The sequence below is a fragment of the Centruroides sculpturatus genome, unplaced genomic scaffold (genome assembly GCF_000671375.1).
Source record: "Centruroides sculpturatus isolate CEXI.00-Female unplaced genomic scaffold, Cexi_2.0 scaffold339, whole genome shotgun sequence".
Classification (NCBI taxonomy): Eukaryota; Metazoa; Arthropoda; class Arachnida; order Scorpiones; family Buthidae; genus Centruroides; species Centruroides sculpturatus.
The window spans coordinates 42676-54875 of record NW_019384539.1 but is presented as its reverse complement, the minus strand read 5'-3'; the positions used below and the strand labels follow the sequence as shown (position 1 = coordinate 54875).

General features: G+C 29.6%; 1 protein-coding gene across 1 annotated transcript in view; it reads right to left on the bottom strand.

The window, feature by feature from the left end:
* LOC111623331 overlaps positions 1 to 11554 on the bottom strand; it is a 49987-nt gene extending 38433 nt beyond the window's left edge. Inside the window, exon 1 of the mRNA XM_023365866.1 lies at positions 11490 to 11554. Within this exon, the coding sequence (XP_023221634.1) occupies positions 11490 to 11554 (65 nt within the window). The remainder of the gene's footprint in view (positions 1 to 11489) is intronic.
* Between the last annotated feature and the right edge of the window lie 646 nt (positions 11555 to 12200).

The window sequence follows — 12200 nt, the reverse complement described above, 5'->3', positions numbered from 1 at the left end:
TATATGGATTCAATGCTTAAACTTCCATTAAGTCTTTTTGCTCTCATTTAACTCTACAGCAAACAATTATGAAATCTCCAATAAAGCAGGAAGAAAGATTTTTAAGATTAAAAAAGCGGGGTTTCTTTTAATAAATTAAAAATTTTTTAAATCTAAAAAAGCATTGAAATAATTTTAATATAATTTTAATTTAGTTCTAAAATATTTTTAATATATCTTGAGAACTAGTATCATAAAGTGTAAAATACTGATACAATTTGAAAAGATGAACAAAATCATGATTTAATTTTTGGATACATTCATGAGAAAGTCTCAAATGAATATTTTAGTGATTACTTTTTTCTTTAAACATTTAGCATAACTGTATTCCTCAAGCATAAAAATGTTATCAATCTAATTACTACTACAAGGGTCATTCAAGATTAAACAAGACTTTTGGGCCTATAATTTTGAAGAGTAACTGTAGAATGATAAAATCCAGAGAGAGAGTAGCATTATCCATCCCAAGATTTCAGTAGCAAGCATGACGTATTTTGTACATGTGTAACAGTTTTAGCAATCATGGCAGAAGGTAATGTGTCCGTAACAATGGAACAGCAGTGCATAATAAAATTTCTAATGAAGGAAAAGGTTAAACCTGCTGAAATTTCAAGAAGATTGAGTACACAGTATGGGAACAAATGCTATCACAGGCAAGAGTGTACAAATGGTGTCAACAATTTGGTGAAGGACGAGAGCTGGTGACAAATGAAGCACATGGACATGTTCAACCGACTGCAGTAATGCCAGTGGATTTTCTAAAGAAAGGGGCCACAATTAATGCCCAGTATTATACCAAATTGATTACAGTGCCATACAAAATGCCATTCACAAGAAAAGATCTGGAATGTTGTCTGGGTAAAGTAATTCTTCTTCATGATAATGCGTGACTGCATACAACCAATCAGTCCAGACTTAGCTCCCAGTGATTATCATTTGTTTGGGTCCCTTAAAAAACACCTGGGAGGAACAAAATTCCAGACAGATGATGAACTGCAACAAGTTGTCCTGTGCTGGCTAAGTCAGCTCACTTCTTTCTACGAGAAAGGTATCAGGGACCTACCCCACCACTGGGAACAGTGTCTACATACAGATGAAGAGTATTTCAAAAACTTGACATAGTTTATACATGTTTTGGACATTCCTTTTGGTCTATAGAAACAAAAATCTTGTTTAACCTTGAATGACCCTTGTAAAAGATGTTTGCAAGCATAACTTATTTTAATAAAATACATTCTATCATGCTAAAAATGAAGCATATAAAACTTAGTTTCTTTTTATTAAGATTAAAAATGTTTGAAAAAGTAAGCATATAAATAATTATAATTATATGTATTAGTTCATTTTCAACATCAAAATCTTAAAAAATGAAAATTTTCTTATGTTAATCAAATTTAAGTAGCATTTACATGAATAAAACACATTTGAAATTCATCATTATTGAAAAAAAAGCTTTATTTGTAATTGACTGTAAAAAGATACAGGAAATTCTCTAATTCCAAAATCTTTATATAGAAAATTTATCCTTATATCAAACATATGACCCTAGGCAAATATAGTATACAAACATATGCATCCATTTGCAGAGAGTTTACATTAAACATCAATTAACAGCCAAATGGTGTCTAGATATTGGCTGGCTGCACTGCAGTTTAAAACAATTGTCTACTTCTGAATGCTGTTTAAACGAATCCTGACAAAACGTCTTTGGCTATTACTTTCTTCACTGTTACTATTAGTTCATTTGTTTGTGATGTCAGAAAAATGGCAACTAACAACATGCCAAAAACATGCAAGAGTTTTTTCCAAAGACAAAAAAAGTGTTCCTGGAAATAATAAAAAATTATCCTGCAGTTGAGAAAAAGGATACAATAATCATACTCTGGTAATGAAAAAAAATTGCATAGGAGAGAATACAAAGCAAATTTTCATCATTTCCTTGTCAATTTGCTCACAACATAGAACAATTGAAAGAAGTATAATCTTAAATGAATATTTTATATTTATAAGATGTTATTATTAATGTTAAAAATTTTAACTATCATCATAGNAGCCGTAACCAAATAAACCGAACTAATTCTAATAATTTTTTTATAAATTCGCTATTTACGAGAAGAAAGTCCCACGTATGTATAGACATTCTGATAATGTTCTTAAAATTGGTTTTACTACGTATATTTTTGAAATTGATAATTAATAACGCTGGGTGTAACAATTACTGCAAGGAATACTTTATGAACAAGCTAGTTTAAAATAAAATGAAACATTAGAGATCTCTTGGGGATTAAGAAAAGAGAAATCTGATGACAAAGGAGATGGGCACGTGCTCCAAGTGCCCCAATGCACGGGCGCCCATGCTGTAATTACTTATATTTTATGACAATATCAATATTGTCCTTGTCAATATATGAAAGAGATTGATATATTAGAGTTTTTTAAACCTATGTATAAGATAAAGAAAGATAAAGAATTACGAACTTTTAAATCACGATATAACAGTCTTTAAAATGTTTTTGAAAATCGAGTACTGTAATTTATGTAATAAATATAAATGAGAATGTGCTTTCAGACTGATGAGTACAAAAGTCTAAGAATTAAAATAATGAAAATATATTTTGAAAAGAAACTTCTATAAGAGTAAAGAAAAGCTTTGTTTAAAACTTTTTATAAATAAGTATAGAAAACAAGATATTACAAATAAACAATTTTATAAATCTTCAAATCTGATTCTCTTTTAATGAAAAGGATATTAAATCCGTAGAGAATAAAAATTCTGTTAAAATTTCTCAAAACTGATAAAATTTTACGTAAAATGTCAAAAATGCTAAGCTAAACTTTTGAAATATTCAAAGCTGACTGGATGGTAACGCAATAAAGTATTCTGTATTGATGTTAGGGAAGGAGAATCCCTCACGATTCGGATATTCACAGTTTTCCAAAAGCTCTTTTAGTTGGGACGTCATTTCCAATCGTTTAGCGATACTAACCAATTGAATTGTGAATCTGATCTGTACATAATGGGCAAAATGAGGCTAGCCATTTTAGCTTATTGTATTCTGATTCTACGTGAAATTTTATTTTGTGAGCACTCTCCTATTAGATTGGATTTATATCCTACTTGATATAAGATGCTCATAAATTAATATTATGTAAGTCATTTCAATAATCTAAAAATGTAATTACTACTTGAAACATTTCTGGAGTATGTTGCTCATTGCTTTATAACAGTTGCTACTATTATATTATTGCTGTTTACTTGCATTACCAAGGTAATTGTAATAAACAATGTAATAATACTTATAATATTTGACAAGAAAGAAATGCTTTTCATAATTTATTTCTAACTATTATCAGACCGAGAATAAGACTTTCATATCATAGGCTATGCTATAATAGCAGAAACTGAAATGAAAGGTAAGTTATTTGATTACAATTGAAAAACTAATTTACTATTTAGTAATATAGGCCTACATATTAGATATTTTTATAAGCTAAGAAAATAAAATGATGGTAGTTTAACCTTATGAATTATCTGAAAATGATAAAATTTTAAGATAAAGAATGCACTTTGCTAATGTTTTTTACAATTAAAATGTTTAATGACAGAAATTATTTAAATAAAAAATGTATTATTCTTGTTTTGTTTGTTATTCTACTTACACAGAATAAAAGTTTTTCTGATTTGCTTATGATAAATAACTAGAAATCCCATACCATCTAAATTAGTAATCAGCTGGAAGAAAAGTATTCCAATAATAAAATTATTTTCATAAAATAAATAATTTTGTTCGAATATTTTTTTCTATTTGATATTTAATATTTATTTTTATTTTTATAAACAAATAAATAATATTTTTACAAATTATCAGTTATAAATAAATTTATAACTGATAATGCCAAGTGCTTTTTCCACAAAATACAAAATATCGTTTTAAGCACAAATAAATCTCTAAATAATATAAAAGGCTTTTAAGAAAGTTCATTTGAAACATTCCTATCTATTTTTTTATAACAAAACTAAATAAAAATTGATATAAAGAACTTTAAGTGAAGAGATAATTATTATACTGTTGTTAATAATATACTGAAATTTATATAGTCAATTATTTTAAATTACATTCAAGACAATTAATTTAATAATATAAGCACACGATTGTTTTCTTTCATACAGTATCTCTGCTGTTATAATGGGATCTCGACATTACAGATAACAATTATTATTGTCATTTAATTTAAATTAAGCATATTTAAATCCAAATACTTGAATGCCATTTATATTATGTGAATGTCAATTAACAGTTTTTATTAATTAATTTGATTTAAATTTGACAGCAGCATGTACCAAAAAACAGAAATAGTATTCAATGCTTATGCATTAAAATGTACTTTAAATAGCATCATCATCCACACAATTCATATCGTGACACAACGTGATCTTGGCATCACTAACTTCTGATTTGGTAGTCCTGTCATTGATTGGTCAGGCTGTTAACTCTCTTTAACATAAAAAGTATAGGAAGTTGATCATCAGTGGCCAACTCTGCCGTGTAGCTTGTTCAGCAACCGGAGCAAAAATAAAAAAATAAGAATGTTCAAAATTTTGTTCATAAACTGAATTGTTCATAAAGTGAGTCATTCAAAACCAGAGGTTTGACTGTATATTCAATTTTATCAAATAGTAAGTTTTGCTTTTGTTTATGATAAGAGAAACAATCATGTTTAACATGCATTCTTAATTCATATATATACTGTTTGACAAACAAAGCTAAACAATTTCACATTTATACACTATAATCAGTACAGGTATAGTATACCTCAACTTACGTCGTTTTGAGTTACATCGTTCCCGATTATACGTCGTTTGTCAAAAAAGTATATGGAAAAATAAAAATCAAGTTTAAGTCATTTTATCCGACTTCACATCTGTCCGCCAAAAATACTGAAGTTGTAATATCACTAGAAAAGCGTTTAAAGCACATAAAATCATATTAAAATATATACATTTACAAGTATGTACTGTATTTACAGTACATGCATTTGTAAATTTAGATTACTTTTTCTCTACTATATTAAAAACTAAAATTTATTTGTTTGCAAGCTTAAAATAGATCCTATTAACCATATATTATTAAAAATGCATTAATAAATAAAATACATGGAAATGGTAATTTATGGTTTAGCCTAGTGACAAGTAGATTCAGAGACAAGTAAATTTGACTTACGTCGCCTCTCCCAGAACCAATTACTGACGTAAGGTGAGGTATACCTGTATATATGAACAGAATAACACCTAAACACAAATTTCCAGCAAATAAATACACAAATATTTAATATTCAAATGTTTTCAGCCACAATTTTATCAGCCCTCTTCAGGAATGAATATAAAAAAACCATTCTATAGATCAAATATAAAATCCATTCTATAGATTGAACAGATTCAATAGAGACCTTGTATATATTGGATCTACAAGAAGATTGCTCAAGCAATGCCTCCATAAACATAAAACCAATATTGAAAAAAGAAAACACTACCGTCTTAGCTATATTCAGGTGTAATACCAGTGAAAATGGCATTACACCTGAATTAAAACAAGCACCAATGATCCAGCAAACTCATCATATAAACCAACTTAGGAATTTGGAGGCATTAGAGATTTTTAAAGTGGAAAACCAGGGCCTTTCAATCAATTTTAAAGACGAAAACCAACTCTTGAGGCATGGCAGACTATGTATGACATAGTGTTATAATGGTTGATGCAGACACACATTGTTAGGAATTAAAAGAAATTCAAAAATAGAAGCATCCGAAATTAGAATGCATCAGACACTGAATAGAACACTAATCACACCAGAAAGGGTTTTTTTTCAAGAACTCCACCTGAAAAAGGTCCTAGGGTGAATCAAAAACATTTGTGGTATGCTACAAAATAACTGCAAAGCATTATTAAAATTAATGAGGTGTATTTATTGTCTTCACAATAGATTTCTAAAGGATTACTGCAATCTTGTATTACTCTCTCCCTTCATAATTGAGATAAATAATTTTATTGATTCATCCCATTTATAACATTTATCAAATGAACAATATCCATTTTTAACAAACTCGCCACAAACAAATCAATATGGTGACTGCCAATCAAATTAAAACACCATCTTAACCTGCTGTTAAGCAAGTCAAGAAAGTAGGTCAAATAACTGGTTTCTAACCACCATCTAACCTGCAGCAAGCAAGAAAAATAATGTCTGCAATCACATTTTTCTGAACCACAATCTAGATTACCGCTAAACCATCGTCAGCATCTAAACATTCTCTCTGCAATCAGGTGATAGGATTTATACCAGCGTTATTCAACCACAAAAAATTTTACCAGTCCATAGAAAAATATTTGATCATACTGATGTTGATTACAGTGAAATTCCATTAACCCTTTATAGCTGTTGACAGCAGGACCAATCAGCGATTACTTGTCCGTAGCCTTATGCAAATATGCAGTGTGATATGATCCTTGACCAATCAGTGATTAGCTGCTCTGTCGGAGGTCCACTGGTGGTGTGATAATCTACCGACCAATCAGCGGCCACGCATTCAAAATCCAATGGTCATTTCCTCAACCATTACTAGTTCAAAAAAAAAAAAAAAACATGAATCGTGTTTTTACATAATCCTACACCAACAAAACCTGTGGTAAATCAATTATTGGTTAACGAACAAAGTCTTGGAATGGATTATGTTCGTTAACCGATCACTCACTATATTTTATTATGTACAGTAACTCTAGATAAACATATACAGTGAAACCTCTGTTAACGGACACTTCTACAATCCCCAGACCCTTCAATTAGAACATCTATAATATTTACTCCTAAATAGAGAACACTCTAAACAACAGATGCCATCATCCATAACTAATCTTATGAAAACACAATGTACAACCTTCAATATTCCAAAAGAATTAATTATGTACGAAATATTTTAAAACAAAAACAAAGAATTGGTTCAAAATCTCTTTCAAACAGAGAATTCTGACCATATGCATCAAATAAAGACTGGCTTAAAACAGGAATAGAGGAGGAGGGCAGATTGTAAGAAGTCAAACAATATTCTTTATCTGTTAGAGAAGTTTAATCTGGTTAAGTTGTCAATCACCATTTATCATTATATATATTAATGTTATTAAACTTCTGTCTTATTGTTGGAATTAAGCCTATGATACCAAAAAAACTAAACTTTTTCTGAAGTTATTCATTTGTTCAACAAGAACCGTAGTATAGTAGTAATGAAAAAGAAACTTAAGATCATAAATGTCATCATAAATGCGAGAAAACTGAATATCGTCTCACACTTTAAAGTGGTTGGCAAATCACCTTCATAGCACACCTTTGAATTTTCACCAAATAAATGCTGTTGTTATAACTATTTTAACAGCTTTGTGGTTGCTAATATCTAAATTTTAAGAAATCATTTACTGAAAAAAGCAGAAATGTTCTAAGTTACACCTGCTTCATAACTACCAAGCAGACAAATCCCTGTATTGATTTCTATTAGTCCTTAGATTATAAATAACATTATAAATGTAACAATTCCAAATATATTTCCCACTTATTGAAGTGGATAGCAAATCTCCTACATAATTTGACATTCAAATGAGATTCAATTAAAATGCTATTTTTACAGCTGTAAAAATAAATAATATGTTGTATATATATATTTTAGGCCAAGGTCCTTCAGGGGCTATGAGTGCCGAAGAGAGGGAGAGATATATATTTAAATTATATATGCTACTTATACTTTTTGGTATATTCACATTCCTAATGCAAATTTGATGTTTTTGTAATCCATCATATTCTTCACTATATGATGATCAGGTTAAGATACAGTATAGCCATCAGCATGTCCCTCCGAATAGTGGACACTTCTAAATAGAGGACAAACTTCTTGGTCCTGACAGCATCTGCTATTTGAAAATTATACTATATAAACGTAACAAATTCTTCCAATAAGTAAGTTCATATATAGTTAATCAGGGTTTCCTGCACTAAGGCTTCCATATCTGATCTCATCTTTCATCTATATAACACCATTCTCAAGATTAAGGAAAGACAGATGAATAGAAAGATGACAGTAGTTATTTATAGGTCTACAATTTTCGCAAACTGCAGCCCAATTATATCATTATGTCAAAAAGAAATTTTCATAGCTATGCCAACCATAGTTATGTAAAAACACTATTCCACACAAAACAGATCTTTTCAAATTGAATAATCATTGTTGAAATATGAAAACCTCAAACAATAAATATCAAATTTTACAGAAGCAACAAAAACCAATTAACATTGCATATGTTTAATTGCTACTTGTTTTCTTGATATATTCTTTAGTTATAAGCATTAATTTTGCTGGAGAGAACAAATCAGACAAGGAACACACCAGTAATTGGCTATTCCAACTTTATTATAACAGGAAATGCATTTTGAACCTTTTGCCCTTCTTCAGTCCTTTATTACAGATATTTGACTATTTCTTAGAATTATGTTAGTAACCACTGGATGAATCAACTTTGTGTTCATAAGTTTTATAAAAGTAAAAGTAAATGTGAATTTCTATAAAGATTGATTAAAAAGAAATACATACAATTGTAAGGTTATACTTAGATGGGTTATTTTGACTACATTGTGGGGCTCACTCTACCTCATAGTTAATCCCTGTGAGGACATCAAGTAGGTTATGCCTACTACACAAGTTTGGAGTGTTTTGCAGATGGCAGTAACGCAGTCTTGTTTGTGAGACTAGGGGTAAGAGGATGAAGTAGGAGATGAAGAGATTCGGTTGGAAAGAGTCACTCAATGCAGTTCTTACATTCAAACATTTATTGAACAGCACGAAAACTTGTACGAGACGTCACATACAGTAAAGCATAGTATTCATAGTTTTCTGTTATATTGCAGTAAAGTGTGTCAGATGGTCCTCAGCATAAAGGTAGGTGAATTACTCGGTTGGAGATTCCAGTGGCTGGATAAGGCACAGACAACAATCTGTATGGTTGGATAAATGGGCGATTCATTCAGCCATTCATTCAGGCGACTCTGATTCAGCCATTTCTTGGCAAATTAAAGTAACAAAATACCTGATGATGTCAAAAGATCACAAGAAAGGTGTCACTTTTGACATTGCAAAAGCATAAGTCAAAACTCTCTCAAGTCAGAAAACTGACAAACACTAGCTGCTGATGAAGTCAGCCTGGTGTTGTTTTCCTTTCCCATTCAATTCTCACAGAATAAAATTAAAATAAAATTTTAAACATTTTTAAAAAACTAAAAAGGTGTGTATATTTGTGTTGGGCATATATATGTTCAACCAGTCCTAAAGTGTATTTTCTGTTTAATTGTGCTATATACTTTTGATTATTGTATCTCCTATGTAATATTTGGACTGCTGCATCAATCTAGTATTTGTGATTGTTACCTCTATTATTCGGTTTCCAGCCAGTCCTCATGTGATCCCTTTTCCTTCTCTTCCCCCATTCCTTCCCCCGGACTATAAATATTGGTAAGGCTGTCTCTTTCATAACTGTCAACTGTATATTTGTGTAAAAATAAATGTAATTGCTTTAAAATGGTAATTAAATAAAGAAAACCTTTTATAAATGATGATTATAAAAGGTTTCCTTTATTAATGTAACACATTTATGTATTACTAGCTTACCCGTCGCACATTGCTGCGATCTCAGAAGAAAGAAAATTCAAGCAAACTCGTTATGATAAAATTCAATTTACATTTTATTATTTTTATTGAAACTTATTATTATTACTCATTTTCATTGGGAAAACTTTTCAAAGTGTCATTTCAATTCTATTTATTTATTGGGGTGCTTGTGGATACACAATATTTTTTGTTTTTCCGTCTGGTGCGTACACGAATAAATCGGAAGGTTTTACGACGTGTGAGCTGGCCACATACAGTTGTACATGTGAGAAGCACGGATTCTTTAAATTTAGCTCACATACTCGCAGAGATTGTTAGAAGTGCGATATTCCCCATTTTTATATATATTTTTTAATCCTTTATAATTTTAATTATTTAATTGCTCCTTCCTCTCTTCCTTGGCATGTTGTGAAATTTCTGATAGTTGGATAATAAACCGTTTTATTGTAATTTGTCTTTTTAAATTATTTTGAGTCGATATTAAAATTTGGAAAAGGGGGATCCCTAGATCGGTAAAATAGGCGAATTTCCTTCTACAACTTCGGTTGTTGTTCATGATACAGTTAAGGCTTTAACAAAGTTTGAGCGATTACATAATTAGCAAAAAAAAAGTTGAAATGAAGTGATTAAACAAAAATTATAACAAATATCATAAATAATAAATGCATATATAGAGATATTTTTTGGAGGGGGGAAATGGACTTCACAATTTGAAATCGATCGAACACACTGTGCTCGAATGCTCGTGTAAACGCGCGCCATCTATTGTAGGGTAATAGCCAGAAACCTTCGCAGGAGTGTATTAAAAAAAAACTTCTCAAAGCTTCATGGCAATCATACTATGCCACAAACCTTCGCTGGAGTATATTAAACAACTTCCCAAAGTTTCACGGCAATCGGATAAACGGTGTGGTAATGCATGAAGGACACACACACATTCATTTTTATATATATAGATATTTGAAATATATTTTTTCATTTAAATTTAATTTATTTAATTAGGTTTAACTTTTAGACATCAATGCATATATAGATCTAATGTAAGTGAAAAGATATTTTAATTAATAAAATTAAATTTACCTAATTATAAATGTAAAGAATTTAATAATTTCTAGGAAAAAAACACCTTTCCACTGGACTTACTATATAACACATCTGAAACAGAGCTCAGGAGGAGCCCAAAAACATTTTTTTACCCATAAGTTTTGTTGCTGGGCACCCAGAGGTTTATGAAATGTGTTAATTTCTCAGGAATAATAAAGTTAAATATGGAGTTTATGAACATTTCAATGTTGATTGAATAAATTTATTGAAAATTTTATCTTATTCAGTGTATGTAAGTTTGATGTCACTGATTTTCAATGACAAATAAACACTACAACTTCAGAAATTTTGTATCATTAATGATAACGAATCTAAACTTTATAATAATTAAGATGTTTCTAATGTAAATTATCCATTTAACCTACATAAAACAAACAAATCTGACATATCAGACTACATAAGTGTTCCAGTTAGCAATTAATCAGCCTTTAGTAATACTAGGTAATATTTGATAATTACAGTATATTCAATTAATAGTTTATAACTCAATGTTCAAAACAAAATATCACAATATCCTATATATTTTTTGACTATGTTTATAATAAAAAAACATTCAGAAATAAAAAGGTAACTGATCTAGAAAATTCAATATAAAATACAATATATACTTGTATATAAAATAATATATAAAATACAAACTTACCTAACAATCCTCACAATATCAGGCATATCTCTAAGCATTGCTTCAATAGTTGGATAACCAAGCATTTTGAATGGAACATTTTTGCCCACAAGTAATTTATATTCCTCTATGAAATACAGTAATAACAATTACACACAAGAAATTGCTTTATTATAAAGCTAAACATAAATATATCTAATTTAAATTCTTTGATATATATATATATATATAAATGTATTAGAATTTAAATTAGATATATGCTTTTATAAAGTAATTATATATATAAAGAAAAGATTACAAAATTTATTTCCAATCTTAACTGCAATGAGGATTTCTTTGATGGACAAAACTGCCAATTTTTTTAATAATAATAAATTTCTCTTTTTATACCAAATGTACCCTGTTAAAAATGGCTAAAACATAAATATAACCATCACATAATCCATTGTATTCCATGTACTGTACCTACACAGCAGCTATAGCTTCATAAGCAAAACTTCATAATTGCGATTTAAAAGTGGCACAAAACCCAAATCATTACATAAACTGCACCCCTTTCAAATTGTCTTTTAAACAGAGATAATACACAGGTTATATTAGGGTTCCTACTCAAATTTTTGTTTTAAGTTTGATGACTTTCCCTGTCTTCCTGACCCTCACATCCCTTACAATATCTCCCTGACCTGCACACTGACAAAGTAAAATAGCATCTGACTTACTATGAACATACAC